Source organism: Plecotus auritus (genome assembly GCF_963455305.1).
Source record: "Plecotus auritus genome assembly, chromosome: 8".
NCBI lineage: Eukaryota > Metazoa > Chordata > Mammalia > Chiroptera > Vespertilionidae > Plecotus > Plecotus auritus.
Window position 1 is genome coordinate 27,183,305 of NC_137782.1, and position 17,855 is coordinate 27,201,159.

General features: G+C 56.0%; 1 protein-coding gene across 5 annotated transcripts; it reads right to left on the minus strand.

Moving 5' to 3' along the window:
- Positions 1–3,236: 3,236 nt before the first annotated feature.
- SLC35H1 (solute carrier family 35 member H1) lies at positions 3,237–17,036 on the minus strand. 5 transcript variants are annotated; one of them, XM_080683719.1, is made up of 10 exons: positions 16,921–17,036; positions 11,505–11,888; positions 10,769–10,919; positions 9,850–9,913; positions 9,086–9,158; positions 8,391–8,559; positions 8,232–8,315; positions 5,652–5,827; positions 4,467–4,596; positions 3,237–4,159 (listed from the first exon to the last, which is right to left on the minus strand). In XM_080683719.1, exons 2-10 carry the CDS (start codon positions 11,622–11,624, stop codon positions 4,029–4,031), a joined length of 1,098 nt encoding a protein of 365 aa, XP_080539845.1. In that variant the 5' UTR covers positions 11,625–11,888; positions 16,921–17,036; the 3' UTR covers positions 3,237–4,028. The 5 variants fall into 5 exon arrangements, with proteins under 5 accessions (XP_080539845.1, XP_080539846.1, XP_080539847.1 ...); XM_080683720.1 differs by lacking the exon at positions 16,921–17,036 and adding an exon at positions 16,432–16,815; XM_080683721.1 differs by lacking the exon at positions 16,921–17,036 and adding an exon at positions 12,467–12,934.
- Between the last annotated feature and the right edge of the window lie 819 nt (positions 17,037–17,855).

Sequence of the window (17,855 nt, forward strand, 5' to 3'; positions counted from 1 at the left end):
TCTACTCCTTTCCACGTGTTTTTCCCAAGACCGTTTCCTAAATAACATCCTACACCCTAATCTCCGAGTCTGCTTCCGAGGGAACCGACTGGGTTAAAAGGTCCCACAGAAGCTCCCTGCAGACAACGGCGGCAGCGTCGTGATGACTCCTCTGTCTCCAGTAGCTCGCACAGGGCAGGGTGCATTGTCAATGCTCTAGATCAGCTGTCACCAACCGGTGGTCCGCGGACCACTGGAGGTCTGTGAGGTCCGAAAGGTTGGTGACCGCTGCTCTAGAATTTATTAAATGCATTGCATTGCACTTTCCCCTGGTTCTCTCTCGGGTCCCTCTGTCGTCCCAGCAGGAGAGTTCTCATCGACATCCTGGAGAAAGGCACAGACCCACCAGCAGGATGCCAGCAGAGCAAGGCTGTGGGTCTGTTCCTGGGAAAGGCACTAGTTGCCAACGAAACTGCAGATAACCATGGGACCAGAAGTCAAGCTAACTGGCTACTACAAAGCAGGGGCAAAGGGGCCTGACTCATGTCAGGGTGAGGGCTCGGGGATGGCTGGGGGGCCAGGGGCTAGCGGAAATGGGTGGGGGAGGTGGGGAACAGCCTGTCCTTGCAGGACAAATCATCTAGAAGTTAGGATGGTCCCTGGGGCCCGAAAAATCCCGTTAATTCCCACTGTTGGAAATTCCTTCACAGGACAAGTATCTATTAAGGGCCTCGCTGGGCCAGGCACTGGAGCAGGCAGCACTCCGTGCTTGCTCCTCCTCTCACTTGCTCCGTCACCTGGGCCAGTTATGTCACATCCTCATTGCTGATCTTAATAAGTGGCTATTACTATGTGCTCAGCACTGTGCTGCTGTGTACAGACATGTCATCTTCACAGCAGCTTCATTAGGAGGTATGTATTAGGATTCCTGCTTCATAGACAAGGAAACGGGCTCAGAGATCAGCAACATGCCCAAGACACACCGCTAGTCACAGGGCAGAGGTGTGAATCCAGGTCTGGTGGAGTCTCTGAGGTCGTTCTCAGCCACCATCATGCTTAACCTCTGCGAGCTTAGTTTCCATAGCTGTGAAATGGGTACAGTCGATTGCTACTGCACTGGGATTTAGGGATTAAATAGCCTACACGAGAGGCCTCGAAGGTGCCCAGTGACTGGTCCATTCTGTTCCCATTTCCCCGGTCCCCTGCCTCAACACTTCCCTGGGCTGGGAGGAAGGATGGCCCCATCTGCCGTATCTCCAAGGACTGATGTCTATCCCAAACTCAGCTCAGTATCTGGCATGGGATCAACACTCCTGGGATGCCGTCAACCCATATGGATGATGTGCATCCCCACCCTCAGTTCCCTGCACTTTGGGGACCCAACCCAGCCCATCAATAGTGCACGATGCAGCAAGCTGTGGCAAGCATCACAAAGACTGTTCTCTTAGTTCTGTGTAACTCTACTCAAGCCACTGGGAGTCCTTCTTTTCCCTCAGAAGAATGGAGCAGAAACAGATGGAAGTAATGCCCTGAGCCCGCACAGCAGGGAAGGTACCAGAAGGAAGATGAAGGCATTCCAGGCCCTGCCTGCCATCGCAGGTTTGTCCCATGGGTGAGCTCCAGCTCGTTCTCATCCCCACCACGACCTCAACTACAGACATCCTCATATATTGGGGGCAATAACCTTTCTCCCGCGGTAGGCTCCCGGGAGACGGTGGGCATGTAAGCACTTAAAACTCGAACCTGCAGGTCAGCCCACATTCCCTCCTCCCTCCTCTGCAGAAGCCCTGGAGCTGTAGGCTTCGTGGGGACAGACAGCACAGCCTTGGAGAGACAAGTCACAGCCTGAGCTTCCTGAAACCTGTGCAAGCACCGAGTTACCATGGCAACGATGCAGCCCTGAGATGCAATGGCTGCAGACAGCATGGGTGCTTCTAGGGCTCCAAGCTGAGGGTGAACAGGGTCTGGCCTGAGAGGCCAGGCAATAGGGCTGGCAGGGAGGGGGCAGAGGGAGGAACCCCTCCTCTAGGATCAGCTGGTAATTGCTGCTAAGTGAGGGGCTGTCATTGAACCTAACATGCAGCCGGCACTGGCCTCTGCTCTGCACCCTATAATTACTGCACCAGACAACAGCTTTTGCTCCCTGTGTGGGCAGAGGGGGGCGGTGGGAGGAGGGGCAGGCAGGAAGCTCTCATCCACCTAAGCCAGGGGATCCTGGCAGGCTCTCCTGCAGCCCAAGCATCCTGCACCCCAACCAGCCTCCCAAGCAGAGGCAGGGGTGAGGGGGTCCTGACCCCTCCTCTTTGCTAGCTCGCCCCACATCATCTCGTGAAACACGAGCTTCCTTTAATCCTGAGCTTGCAGAATCCAGGGGGGCAGAGGTGCAGGAACCAGATAAGGCACCTCGGCGAGCCCTTCCTGTCACACCTCCAAGTACAGGAGAAGTCTGTGCAGTGAAGCTCAACTTGAGCCTGGAGGCTCTGAGGACCTCAGACTAGTCACGGCACCCACCCTCTGCCTCCGTGGACTGGGACTCAACAATTCTTAAGGTTTCTTCTTCAGCAGGGGTTGGCAAACTGCAGCCAACACGCCGAGTCCTATTCCTATAAATAAGGTTTCACTGGAACAGCCTGCCCGTGTGTTTCTGGATCTGTCCATGGCGGCTGTCCTGCTGCATCGGCAGACTTGAGAGGCTGCAACAGAGACCAGATGGTCCCCAAATGGGAAATATTTACTATCTGGCCCTTTTCAAAAAGTTTGCCGGTCCCATTCCTCAAACACTAACGTTCTCCTAGGCTTCAAAGGGGCTTTCATGGCTCCAACATATCAGAACAGTTCGTAACAGGCTGCCCCCCGCAGACACTATATCCTCCTGCCTGGGCTCGGGTGGTGGTGGTTCCCCCAGTTCTGGGCGTCACCTCGTGGTGTGATGGCGCCACCTGCTGTGAATGCCTATAAGCACTTGTGCTTGGGAGGGTGACCCCATGGCCAGCAGTCCCTCCCAATCCAGGGGAACCGGCTCCCAGGAGCAGGCCAGGCCTCAGAACCAGAGCACATCAGAGGTGGGGGCTTGTCTCCTCCCTTCCCACTTGATAGACAGCGACTCGTCCAGGATAGGCAGTGGGAAGGCCCAGAGGCCCATCACCCCATCCACATGTGTTTCATGGACAAACACTGGGCGCACACACCTGATGCTGTGAACCGTAGGTCGGCCACTCATTTAGGGTCTTGGATCCATGGTTGTTGAAAGGATTTTCAAAATAAACACTAATATAATATTTAAACTGTTTCCAACCTTCAGAACAACTCTGAGACAATTATTACCCCCATTTCAGAGAGGTTAAGTAATTTGGTTAATAAGTAACAGTAACGGATGATAAGTGACAGTCAGGAGTCAGATCCAGGCTGTGAAGGTCCCCAGAACATGGTGCTCAGCGCATATTCCCTTCCCTGCCTGCAGGTGTGCTTGGGCCCCCGAGAGGGTCCTGGGCTCAAGCAGGAGTACACATGATGGGAAGGCCTGGAGTCTGGCCAGTCACCTGCGAGGCCCCAGGCAGAGAAAGCAAAAGCCAGGCCGACTGCCCCTCCCTGCCCCCACGCGTCCAGGCAACATGAAGTGACTAGTGGACTCTAAACCCTTTATTTCCAAACTATAAATAGATCTGCTCTCTGAGCTAAGAGCTGTCCGGGTGATAAGCCCCCAGCTCTCCATCTCCCCTTCCCAACTGCTCTGCAGTCCAGGCCCAGGCCCCTTAGACACCTGTGAGGCCTCTGAAATCATGATCTTGGCGGCCAGAGCCTGGCAGGCAGCTGAGAACAGCCCTCCGTTCCTTCGCTGTGACTCCAGCACAGCGTGGGGCCTGTTCTGCCTGGTGCTCCCCCCTCTGTTTGACCAGCTCTCCATGGGTCCCGTGCTACCCGAGGCCCAGCGTGGACACTGCTGGCCCACTGCTCCCAGCTGCTGTGAGAAGCCACCCGGTCCCTGAGCTGCCATCAGTATGAAGACTGGGAGCGGCTTGTTTCCAAGCTGCTACCCTGGCTGGTCGCTGCTATCCCTGGGCCACAAAGTCCTCCTCCTCCGCCGCCTCATTATCCCCTTCCTCTGGCTGGCTGCTCCGGAGCAGCAGCTCCAGGTCGGGGTTGGAGCCCAGCCCCTTCGAGGGTTTAGGGTCGCCGTCACCTGGGGATGAAGAGAGACCAGTTACAGCCCCAATCAGCTTCTTGTACCTGATGTGAGTGTGCTCAGTCACCCGGGCCCCCTCCCCAGCTCCTTAGAGATGACTCCTGTGTCTTCTTGGGAGTGGCAGTGGCACCACCACCAGCATGCTGAGCAGGGCAGCAGCCACTGCAGAGGCGGCTGAATGGTGCAGATTGGAACTACTTGGGGAAGCCGAGGGGCACTTGCCTCTTCCCTGAAGGAAATCAGAGGGGCTGAAGTCATGGGGAGAAAGTCATGAATGCGGGCGTAGGAAAGGGGCTCAGGTTACCTCTGGAGTGCAGGGCTTTGAGGGCGACATGCAGGGATATTCCCGAGAGGCAGAGGGCGAAGCCCAGCCAGTTCAGGAGGCTGATCTGATCGCCCAGCAGATGACCTGCCAACAGCAAAGTGCAGACTTCCTGCGGGCAGAGAAGCAGGAAGGGGAAGTGATGGGCAGGATGAGTGGGCCCCTTTGCAAAGAGGGCCAGGCACTAAGCACAACCACAGGAGAGAGCCAGACTCGCCCAAACGCCCAGGCCAGGGCGGCCGGCCTGCAGGGCAAAGAGGAAGCTTCCAGGGGCCTGCTGTAATGCTTTCCTCCTTTGTGTTACTGAGACGAAACAAAGGAGATGCCTTCACAGAATTGTCAGGATAAAAAGAGGCAAACCAAACGCAGCTGTGTCCACAGGAATAAAGGCTCCAGAAGGTAGAGGTGGGGAGCCCTCAGCTGCCGGGGGAGAGAATGTGGCGTCATACAGGGCTTTGTGGGACATGCACTGGTCCCGGGGTTCTTCGTACACAATGGCTGCCAATGGCACTGTGCAATGACTCATTCTGAGAGTCATGGCTTAGGCCTCATCATTTGGTTGGAACCAGAAGACCCCTGGGGAGCCCCCCGTTTCTGCTTTTAGGCAGCACTGCTCCAGGATCAAAGAGCAAACTCCCTCACAGCTCCAAGGAAGGAGTGAGACCTGTGGTGGAGGGAAGAGGGAAGTGGCGAGAGGAGGCAAGAGCGCTGCCAGGGAGAGGTAAAGGCAGGCTAGGCAAGCACAGGGCACCGACTTAACTGTCCCTGGCTGTGCCCATGGCAGACAGCACCAATCAATCACAGAGCTTGTTACTGATGAGTCTGAGTGGGGGCTTCTCACTCCCTGCCGCTGCCAAAGGACCAGTGTTGGCATTCCTAATAAAATGTAAATGCGTCCCAAGCCTAGTGGAATTGGACCTGGCTCTGCACCCCAGCTCGGCCACTAGCTGTGTTTTCTGGGGTAGGAGCAGCTCATGTCTCATGACCATCCCCCCCTCACAGGGCTGCAGTGAGGGTGGGGGGTACAGATGAGAGCATAGCACTTAGCACCCTAATGAGACACTTCCCTGTCTTCACTATAGGCCCTGGGGTGCAGGGGCTGCTGGTGAGAAACACCCTCAGGGGCTCCTCTCTGAGACAGGACTGGGGTCACCTCTGAGTCTGTACCTTAAAAATGCCGGCAATGGAGAGAGTAAGGCTGGAGGTTCTGGAAACCAGGAGGAACTCGGAGAAACCCAAACCAAAGGCAAGAATCCCGCCAAGGAAGAGGCTCCCGAGTACCCGCAGGAGCAGCCCTGTGTCCTGGAAACGGAAGATTTTCTCAGATGTGGACAAATGAAGACCTGAAAGCAATGGGGGAGACAGGGGGGGCCATGTCCTGGGTGTGCCTGCCAGGCGGCCTCATCCTCCCGCAGCCGGGTGAGAACTGCCCCTGTCGCAGGGCACACTTCCTAAGCACCTGCTGACTATCGCAGGCTCCGACGACAAGGATGGGAGCAGCTCATGCAGATGGCCCGAGACCTGGGGAAACCAGGAAGCAAGGATGGCTGCCCAGAGCCCAGGGAGTGGCAGGAGGGCTTCGGAGCCCCTGCGCTAAGTACAGGGGATGGCACCACAGAGACAACCCACAGGAGCACCCTGCTCTTCCATGTGGCGTTCCCTCCCATCTGCGGACGGAGCGGTGAGGGTGGTGCCTTCCTATGGCCTTGGCAGCGGTGATAACCAATGGGCCCAAGAGAGGTGGGGCAGGCACCAAGTGAGGACTTTCAACCCCTGGGCAACGGGTGGGGGAGTCCTTTGTTCTCCATTTCAGGTGGGCCACCTATAGACAGGGCAAAACCCATCTGAATCCAGGCCTGACTATTACATAGCTGTGGGAATTGGCCGAGACACGCCCCCTTTGGGGAGCAGTTTCCCCACTAATAAAATGAACTGGTTGGGACCAGCCGTGGGCAAACTACAGCCCGCGGGCTGGATCCGGCTGTTCTATCCGGTTCTCTTGCTCTCCCCTCCGCTCCTTTACTTTGAATTTATATTAGTTCACACAAACACTCCATCCATGCTTTTGTTCCGGCCCTCCAGTCCAGTTTAAGAACCCATTGTGGCCCTCGAGTCAAAAAGTTTGCCCACCCCTGGACTAGACCCATGTTTCTCAAACAGATGGTATAATCTGATGAACAGTTCTCAAAAAAACACACACTGCATATAAATACTCGACAAAAGCCACGGCCCCCTGCTGCAGAGACACCCACACAGGCATCCAGGCAGCGAATTTGCTTAGACTCTCAGAGGGTTCCTGACCCTCCAGCACTGTCCATCTGAGAGGGCCCCTCCCTTCAGGAAAGGCCCCTGCGAGTATTAACAGGATGCGAGGTGAGCCCAGACTAGGCACAAAGGACACACCTGCGGGGGCAGGAGGCTGGCTGAGGACTCTGAGACTTTTGGAGGGAAGTACCACAGAAACAAGAGTGACAGCCCCCACACCCTGCCCCCAGCCTCTGATGTAGGACATCTTGCCCGGTGCTGGGCTCAGCAGTACTGCAAAGGCATGGCAAATGGAAGGGACTCGGGGAAAGCAACATAAGTAATGAAGGCGCTTGGGGGATTAATTTACCAGAAAAGATTAAAGGAGCTAAATCCATGCAGCTTTGCTAAGTGACGACCAGGGGCTTTTGGGGGAGGGTTGGCAGAGATGAGGAGCGGTGTAAACACCCAGGGCGGAGGGAGAGTGTGGCATTTTTCCCGGGGACACAATGGAGGAATGGGGAGAGATTTTAAAAAAGAGAGAAAAAATGAGGCTGCAGAACAGAAGTTTCCTGGACAACGGGGCCACACATGATTTTCTCAGAGGTTCAAGACGCTTCACTGCTTGCAACTTAAATGGATGCGGGTCAGAATTTTCTGTAATGACCCTGAGGACCGAAGGAACTCTGGGAGGAAGGATAAACAGACAGGGGACAAAGCCTAATCCCAAAACATCAGAGGAAGGAGGATGCTGTGCACCTCCCAGCCTAGACAATTCCCCCCGCTCTCCTCCTCTCTGGGAGATGACAGTGGAGGGGAACTCTCACCTGCCCAGACTCCCTGTACCCCCCGGCCCCCCAGTACACACTCCTGCAATCCAGCACACACTCCATTCCTCGGAACCTACTGTTTCCCCTTCCTGGGATGCTCCCCCTGACCCCCCATCAGCCTGTCCAAGTCCCATTCATCCTCCCAGATACACTGTCTGGAAAGCCTTCCCACCCTACCATCCTGAGACAATGCATGACCTCTCCTCCTAAGAGGCGGAACACAGCAGAATGGTTAAGAGGAGGGACTCTGGAGCCAGCTCCTGGATCCAAGTTCAGGCTCGTTTATGAGGCATGGGACCCGAAGCAAGGTTATCTCTACTTCTCTCTGCCTGTTGTTCACCTGCACGATGAGGATATTCGAAGTACTGCCCCATGGGGTTTGGGGGAGTATTAAAAGAGGTGATATATGTACAATGATTAGAACAGCCCTGGCCTACCTCCGGGGCTGGACACATTCACTCATTATCGTCTACTATGTTTCATACATTTTCCATGTAACATTTATGCTGGATTCTAGCCATTTGGTTTAAGTGTCTGTTCAGACACACAAAACGGGCACTGTCAGGAGAGGCTGCACTTGATCTGTGTCCCGTACAGCTACCACAGTGCTGGGCAAAGAGGGGGCTGGGGGCCTGCTGCACTGAAGTGCCCTGAGGGGGACGGCCCAACCTACCTTCAAATATGGCAAAGAGAGGGAAGAGCCCGAGAAACATGAGTGGTTGCAGGTGGAACATGGTGTCGATGGGGTTCTGGAGCCCTACAGAATGGGGACATGGTGAGCCGTCAGGCCTGGCCACCTCCTCCACCCTCTGGTGCCAGGCCCGGCTCTCACCAAGATCCGCTTTCTGCAGGAGAATCTGCGTGAGGGTCCAGCGAATGCCACCGATGAACGAGGCCCCCAGCACCAAGGCAAAGCCCTCCATGTTGAACTGCGTGGACTTGTAGGTGAACATGAAGAGGCCCCCGGCAATGAGGAGGACCACCAGGACCAGCGCCGCCCGCTATGAGGAGGGGAGCAGGCGGCAGCTAACTGGGGAGTCTCCAGGTCATCCCACCTGGAGTTTGGGGGTCGGCAGCCACCTTGGCTGGCCCTTCTCTCCCCACCCACCACCCTGGAAGGCCCTGGCCAGCTTCTTCCCATGGAGGTGTGCAGGGCTGCATCCAGCTGGCTGGTCCCCAACACTCCTACCTGCCCTACACACTGAAGTGCTTCCCTCTGCTGTCCTCGGCCCCCTCCCCACTGTGAAACCAAGGTGCTGCCTCGCATAGCAGGCGCCTCCGGCCCAGCTTGACCTGACCTGGCCCTCTTCCTGGAACCCTTCATCCCGTGGCCTCTACCCCCCTGCCACACCGCTTTCTGAACTTCTTGGTGGTGCCCAGTGCTAGGTCCTTCCTCAGCGTCGGGAGCTTCTGCCCCTGGGCTGGGCTCCTCTCTTCTGTCACAGTGAGGAGCTGCTGCTCAGACCTCGCTTCTCATGCTTACCACCTGAGGGGGTAGGAGGGATTAAGGGGATGCTGGGGCCTCACCAGCTCCTCCAGCTTGAAGATCAGAGAGAAGATCAAGATGAAGAGGACGGCTGAGGATTTGGTCATTGTGTACCTGGAAGCAAAAGTGACCACAGTGCACAGCTGGAACCCGGGGCTCAGACCCGCCATCCAGAACGGACCCCACAGTACAGTCAGTGGGCCGGAAAGGGGGGGAGCTTCCTGACTTCCCTGAGGGCCACTGGCTCTGCTCAGGGCAGCAGGACAATCTGGGTACAAAAGACCAAAGGAAGGTGGCCTGAGTCATCTGGGCCGATTCGTGACCTTTCATCGAAGGAATCTCCCTGTTATCAGCAGGGAGGAAAGGCTGCAGGTCTGACACTGAGCTCACCGAGGCCTGTTATCAGCCGCCCTCAGCGGAGACCAGGTCGAGGAAGAAAGAATGAGAGGAGAGTACGAGAAGGCAGGGACTGTGCTCTCCGAGGCACAAAATCGGAGATAAGAAGTCACTGCCGGGCCCCCTCTCTGTGCAGCTGCGTGCACTGCACGCCGACATGCCTTCCCGCGGGCCACCACCGTCCATTCTGCTTGAGCCCCTGGCTTCCCCAGACCGCCCGGCAGCGGGCCCAGCATCGCCTGTGCCCAGCGTAAGGAAGAGTTTCTGGAAAGCTGCTGGGCGTCAGGGAGGAGCTCAGAGAGGACGGCTGGTCCCAGAGGGTGGTGCAGTGCTGGCTTGTCGGTCAGGAGTGCAGACAGCCAGCTGGATGGACAAAGAGCACGTGTGCCCGAGGGGTGGCGGTACTCACAGTGAGACGGTGATATAGAGGAAGCTCCAGTTGGATAAGCCCACGTCAAGTGCAGTCGCCAGTGCTGTGGAGACACAGGGCGCTCACAGACACACCGGGGAGAAAGGGCAGGTGGTATGGGGGCACCAGTGATTAGAACACTTCCATGAGGGCACTTCCATGAGTCCCCTCACTTTCTCTGGGGCTTTAGGCCTTCCTTTCTACCCAGCAACTAAAAGGTTAACTCAAAAAATGGGGGGAGGAAGGGGGTCTACTCCAGCATTCAGGTTGTAGTGCATTCTGACCGGCTGGGCCTGTGTCCTTCCCACTTGCTAATTCTTTGCATGCCCCCCTGCTGGCAGATATTAATCCGATCCTGCAAACTCTTCAGAGTGGTCACGGAGGAGGACCTGGCCCTCCGGGATCTGACCCCGTCCACCCTCTCACTTCCTCTCGCCCATGTTGAGTTCTCAGCTCTCTAAGACCCTTTCAGTTCCCTTGCGGACTCACACATGCACTAAACTACTCCCCTCCCCCAACCGCCCAGTCCCACTCGCCCTCCAGGTCTCAGCCCACTCAGCCCTTGCTCTGGGGAACCCTCCCCGCCTAGCTCCGAGAGCAGGGACTGACTACACGCTCTGCTCACCACCACCTCCAGGCCTGGAAACACAGCTCAGTGTGCATGTTCAAGGTCAAGGCAACTACAAGGCTACCGCTGCGCTGGGGCTTTTGTGTGCTGTGCATGGGGGAAGTGGGAAGATGGAGAGTGCATATGAGGCAGACGTGAGGGCAGGGAGGGCAGGCAGAGAGGAGTGAGGAAACATGGGTGGGGCAGGGAAAGAGGGGCCTAGGCTTTAGGCCAGCAAGGCTTCCTTTTGTTCTTGGCCTATGGCTTCCCAAGCAACCCTCCTCCCGCAGGGCCCTCCCCACAGGAACACACCTGTCGGAGCTACTCTTCTGAGGTAGTCGGTCCAGCTCAGCACCACGCGGGCCCTGTGGCTGGAGCACTGGACCAGCGCCCTGGACAGGGCGGAGAACAGGAAGATCACGGCCAGGTGCAGCATCGTCATGAAGAGGGGGAAGTGGAAGCTCTGTACAGGGCCCAAAGCACAGCCGGCCAGGCGCAGTTTAGCAGCCAGCCCTTCCCTGGCTCCCCCCACTTGGTGGCAGTGGCCCTGATTCGGTGCTTGCTGAGGGCTCTGCAGGGGCTTTCACCCACATTACAATCACTTGGCATCAGAGACTTAGTCCCAGTTTGGAGGTCACACAGACAGCAGGTGGACGAATGGGGCTCAATTGTAGCTCAGTGCTGTCTCCACCTTCGCCAGCCTGTTAGCTACCTGCTCCAGCCCCTCCCCATGGCCCACACCCAGGAAACAGCAGCATGGGCCAGGATGGCTGTGCCAGCCATTAGTATATTGAACTACTTTGCTACCTGTTGGTCAACAGCTGCTGCTTAAGCTCCCCAAGTCTCCCCAGCTCATCCCTGTGGCCCCCTAATTTCCCCCCGATGCAAACATTTCGGGAGAATCCCTCGCATGGCAGCGCTGGCTGTAGGGTTCTGTCCCATCACTAATGTGATTGGCTGAAGCCCGTGCCTTCCTGTTGTTAAGTATTAGGGGCACTGTAGCCCCGCCACCTCCCTCCTGGCCCCGCGGTGCAGGCCTCCCAATCACCTTTGTCAGCCATTTGTTGTAGAAGGTGATGCCAATGGAGAAGCAGTAGTAGAGAAGGACCAGCCCCAGAGTCAACACTGCCCTCCACACAAAGGCCACGTCGAGGGCCCACCTCCCCATCTGTGGAAGCAGCTGCTCCCCAGCTGGGGTCGGCGGGGGCAGGCACCTCTCCTGAAGATGGGCCGCAGGAAGAGCCGCTGGGCCTGCGCCACGACTTTCAACAAGAACTTGCAACAAGAACGTCGCCTGGTGAGAGGAGTTCTCTTCACTCCATGATCAGGATGGTTATCGAGCCTAGGCGGAGTCCTCACCTAAGGGGCTGGTGACCGAACCAGTCCTCTCCATGGTTACCGGGTGCAGGGCTCACAGGTCCCAGGTCTGAGGCTAGAAGGATACAAAGGCAGCACAGGTGACTTGGGCAGAGTGAGGGCCATCTGACTCCACCCACCCAGGCCTGTCCCGCAGGGAGATGGGAGCAGACAGGAGCAGGAAGGAGCCCAGCCCCAGCACGGGCGCTCCCAGCTGAGCTCCCGGTCACATCCACTCTCTTGTCGCCTCAAGCTGTTCTCCATGAATTGCTACCAAAGTGACCTTTTTAAAACATAAATCTGATCATGTCAGACCACTGCTTAAAGCCCTTCTGCGGCTTCCAGTGCTCTTAAGATAAAGATCAAAACCCTTCTTTGGGCTAAAAAGGCCCGATCGGGCCCCTGCAGGCCTCAGCTTAGCTGCGGCCCTCGTGCCCTAGTCCCACGGGCCAGCCGCCTTTCAGTTCCCCGAGCAACCAGGCTCCATCCTGCGCCTGGAGGAGCCGGCGCTCTGCCCTCCCTCCATACTTTCTCAGCTGATCTACTCATCTTCAGCTCAAATGTTGCTTCCTCAGGAACCCTCCCCCGCAGTGTGATGGGTGCCCCTGACACACAGGCTGCTCTCATGGGTCCCCCATGATTCCTCCATCGGACCTGTGCAGGGCATGATGATCTGTGTCCCCTGGGAGGCGGTGAGCTCCACGAAGACAGGGCCCGCCATGTCCATGCTGGCCTTACAACCCCACCCGGCACGTTATAAGTTCTCCATACGGCGATGACTCATTGCAGGAGAGTGGGCCTGTGGTTTTCAGGGGACCCATCTGGTCATTACGGTGTTAAAATAGACCAGGAGCCCAGTCGGTGGCTCAGTAGTTGAGCATCGACCCATGTGCCACCGGTCAGGGCACAGGCCTGGGTTTCAGGCCTGATCCCTGGTGAGGGGTGTGCAAGAGGCAGCCAATCGATGTTCTCTCTCACTGATGTTTCTCCCTCTCCCTTGCTCTCTCTCTAATAATAATAATAATCAGTAAAATGGACCAGGAAACCAACACGGACCTTGCCGTTACTCTAACAACCAGTGTCACAGACATGGAGCCTGCCACAGGGTCTTACCAAACTAAACCACCCCCTGCTGCCTATCAACCCAGCCAACCCCAGTGAGTGCCGAGCATACCAGACCGCCCCCCCCAGTCCAGCTTATCCCACCTGCTGCTTCATCTGTGTCCCTCCCTGTCTTCTCCTTTGATATGTTACCACCCTAAAGAAATGCCACTGCCTCGAAGCCTTCCTACAACCATCTGATCAGAGGCACCCCAACTTCCCCTCCCAGTCCTTTCTGCAGGGAGCATTAACCTTGTTTCTGTACCCTGTATCATTTCCCCTTCCCCAAGGCAAACTGGGAGCTGGCACAGGCTCCTGTCCCAACGGACACTCTAGGGCTCTGGTTCTCTTCAGGGGAACTTGGGGAACCCTGGTGGCGTTCTGCAGGGACACGCCTGACTTTTAGTGAGTGGGGACTCTGAGGCGGGCAGTCCACATCACTGAGACCTGTTCTGCAGCCTCATGACTTCGAGATTCCTGAAGGTTCAAGAGCTGCTTAGAAAGAACCCAACTCTGTTTTACAGGTAACAGCAGTTTTTCCGTGGTTCTCCTAAACTTTAGGCACGAAAATTTCCAAGAATACATTTACTATGTACACTGAGGGGAGACTGAACTGTTTTTGATGAAAGGGTACCCCGAGCTCCCAGTCTGGAAAAACCAACCGCAGCCACAGCGGCATGGGTTTGGAGCTGCCACAGGCTGTGGCAGGCTGCACTGTGGCCGTCACTGCCTGCAGGTTCCACAGGAGTGGTGAAGGCAGGGGCTGCTTCATTGTACCTTCCAGTAGCCTGTGCCCAGGAACTCACATATTGAAACATTATTAACAACTACTTTCCTTTTCTTTCTTTTACATTATGGGTAGGGCATTGCCAATTTAAAAAAAAAAAAAACAACTTACGTATTGGCAGTTTTTTGAACCATAAGTTTCATTTTAAGATAATAAGTGTGTGTGGGGGGGAGTTATCACCAAAATATCTGTCATTAAAAAGAGGGCGTAGCATCCAGGAGGTTGAGAGCCACTGTGCTATTTTGCCTAACGTGGACCCATTCCTTGAAATGTCTCTGTAGGCCGACATGGCCCAATGCACATCGCCCCCTCCGACCTCCCCAGCAAACGCAGGATATCCAACTGCCACCTTGTCCTCTTGGCTTGGATGTCTAACATCAGGTGCCTCACACCCAGCCTGTCCAGAATGGACTCCTGTTTTCTAGGAGTCCTCCACCCTCCGTCAAAACCTGCTCCTCTTCCCACCTCACCAGTGGCACCACCAGTCACTAGTTGCTAGTTGTTCAGGCCAGAAACCTTGTTCTCATCCTTGATTCCTCTTTTTCCCTCAGCCCACATTCAATCAACAAGTACTGTCAGATCCATCTTAAAAATATCCCAAATATGGTCACATTTCCTGACCTCCACCACTACCATCCAGCCACCATTCCCTTTCCCCCCACCCGATGCATTAGTCTCCTATATGATTCTCTCTTCTTCTCCCTGCACCGCCCACAATCAGAATTCTGCTAGCACAGCTAGGCAGTGGGGTCCAACAGATCTCAAGGCTCATACTCCTTCCTCTAGACCAGGGTTTCTCCACTTGACATTATTGACATTCGGAGAAGGCCTGTCCTGTGCACTGTAGGACATTTAGCAGCATTTGGTCCCTAACCAATGGATGCCTGTAGCATCTCTGCCCCTCATCCCAAGTAATGACAAACAAGAATGTCTCCAGACATTGCTGAACGTCTCCTGGGTTGAGAAGCACTGCTTACAGGTGACCACAGGGCATGCTGGCACTAAGAGATCTTTCTTCCAGCCCTCCCTCCCTGTGGTCCTACCCACGGCTTCCAAGACAGGGCAGTCTGTACTCTTCTGGGAATCAATTTCTCCTACCTTCTGCCTTTGCTGCAGTTCCTGCTCCAACACTGTAATAACCCTCCACCCTCCCTCCTTCCTTCAAAGAGCTGGTGAGGTTCCCCATCGCTAGGAAGTCGCCATGACTACCCCAGCTCACAGGGAGCACTGTCCCAAAGTTAACTCCTCTTCCTACTTTTCAGAAGGTCACCTAACCCCAAACACAACAGACCTCAGCTAGTAGGGCTCTTGGAAATCATCTAACCCAGTGGTCGGCAAACTCGTTAGTCAACAGAGCAAATATCAACAGTACAACGATTGAAATTTCTTTGGAGAGCCAAATTTTTTAAACTTAAACTTCTTCTAACGCCACTTCTTCAAAATAGACTCACCCAGGCCGTGGTATTTTGTGGAAGAGCCACACTCAAGGGGCCAAAGAGCCGCATGTGGCTCGCAAGCCGCAGTTTGCCGACCACAGATCTAACCACTTACTCAGTGTGCATTTATTGAGCACTCCTGCACACCAAGAAATCTGTGACTGATAAGGTCCCCACCCTTATTCTGTGATAAGGGAAACCAGGCTTAAAGGAGCAAATACTCTTTCAAATTTCACTTGCCTAGGAAAGGAATTGCATTTTTTTCCTCGGGGCAGAGTAGCTTGGAGCAGTAGCCACATCAGTTGGTGTATCACCATAGCACTCGGCTGCCCTTAACCTTCCCAACTAGAACGTGGGCAGTGCAGCTCAGGGTCAGAAATGTGGGCCCAGCGTGAGAAAGACCTGGGATCCAATCCTGGCTCCTCTCCTTCCTATACCTGACTTCTGGACCTGTTTCCCCAACTGTAAAGGAGGATAAAGTCATGAGCCTCCTGGGAGGGGAGTCAGTGGCATCAGGTACAGCGCATGGTGCTGGCTCACGGTAGGGGCCCACCCCCCTCCTGGTACCGTGAAACGTCCCCAGCCTGCCCCCACGGCCCCACCGTATCACTTGCCCCTTCAAGGGCCAAGTCTCTAGTCTCATCAGCATCTTACACAACTGACCACTTCCTCCTCCTGGGAAAGCCGCTTGGATATCACACCACACTCTGCAGTTTCTTCTGCTTTTCTGGACTCCTTCTTGGCCAACCCAACCATAAAAACCCGGTGCCTGCCGTTGGAACCTGGCTTCTGTTTTCTCCCTTAATTCTCATCTTGCATAATCTCATCCCATTGATCGACATGCCAACAAGTTCTCAATTCCTTACATCAGCCCCAACCTTTCCTACGAGCTCCAGGCTAGTACATCTAACTTGGGCTCCACTCAAGATTCATGCCCCCGACATCCTTAGTAAATGCCAGCATAACACATCTCATTACTTAGGCCTAAACCCCCAAATCAATGGCAAAAGCTGTCCTTGACCACTCTTTCCCTCTTCTCAAATCTGTCTTGTCAGTTCCGTCTCCAATATACTTCTCCACCCTTCTGTGCGCTGCTCTCTACTCCACCATCGCAGTCTAAGCCACAATTACCTTTCACTGCTGACTGCAACCGTTTCCATACCTCGCACCTCCTCTCCCCGCCCCCACCCCACCCCCATCCCGCAGCCTGGAGAGAGGGCTTAGGCACAAAAAGCAGCCCAGCAGCCCTCGGGCGAACCCCAACTACTCAGAAGGCCCCCAGAAACGCAGCCCACCATCTGGCCTCCGAAGACGGCTGCAACTTCCCTCTCCCACCGCCACCTCAGCGCCCAGCACGCTGGCCCTGGCGGTGTGTCACACACGTCAGCCTGCGTCCTTTGCGCCAGCTGTTCCCTCTGCCTGCAAACTGTTCCACACACCTCTGCGCGCTGAACTCTCCCCGAGGGCCCCTCCTCATCCTCCCAGCACCTCCCACCACCTGACGATTCCCGGTTTGCCCACAAGTTTTCTGCGGGCCCTCACTCCCGCCCCAGCGGGATGCAGCCTCTTCGCGGGCAGAGCCGCACAGGCGGGATTCCCGTGGGCTCCAGGCCAGCTTCGCGGGGCCCAGGAAATGCCCGGGACAGCGCGCGCAAAGGGCGGCCCGCGAGGCCCAGTCCTCTCCGCGCGGGACAGGCTCCCAGGCGCGCCCCGCAGAGCCCGGCCTGACCGGCTCCCCCTCCCGCCCCCGGGAGCGCGCGGAGGCTGGCGGCGCGCCCACTCACCTCGGTCTGGGCGCTCCCGGCCGCGATCCTCCTGCCGGAAGTGCGAGGCCGGCGATGCGTGGTCGGAGGAATATTTCCGCCCAAAGCCACTGGGAGGCGGGGCGTCTGCCGCGGGGTGGGGCGGGCCTGGGAGCTGGGTTCTCTCTCCCGGGTCCGCCGACACCCCGCGTTGCGTCCCCTCCCCGGGGAGCATCCCCGCCACCCCTTCCGTAGCCCAGTCTCCGGCACCCCCTCGTACTGTGATCATCGGGGCTTCGCTTTGGAGCCTCTGTGCCTGCTTCAGAGCCGGGGCGCCCAGAAAACCGTCACCTATTTACTTCTATTGAGCCAATTGTTTACCTTATTCCAAACCAGAGCTGGGCAATCGTGGAAGGAACTGCAGAGATAACTCTCATGGGCTTTTTCTTCTGGTTGCACAAGCCAGCTGGGGAGTGCTATGTCAGGGCGCTACACTTTAGGATTTAGAAGGCCCATGGAAGGTAGTAAATAATAAAGGTTTGTGAACCATTTTCTATGTGCCCGAAACTTTATAAGAATGATCTCCATTTCAATAGGTTGAGTAAGGGGAGACAGAGGAAACAAGGAGAGGAGGAGAAAGATAAGGAGAACAAAAACTGTGGTGGGAAAAGTAGCCAAGGCACAGGATGCAGTGGCCCCAAAAATGCCAGCGGCAGAGTTTAGATCTTATTCATCTCGCAGGATGGATTAAGAGGGGCAGAGCCAGTGGAGCAGACAGAGAGATCCATTAGGAGGACAGAGCAGAGTAGGGTTGAAGACTGAGGCATACTTTGGGGCTTTTTGTCCCCCTCTGACCCCAATCCCCTCCTGGGCTCTGGCTCTAAGACTGGCTGCAAACGTAGATCCTTGCAAGTGACTCAGCTGGGTTCCCTGGCTGCTCTGAACAGAAGGTTCAAGGCCAGAGTGTAAGCAGTTTA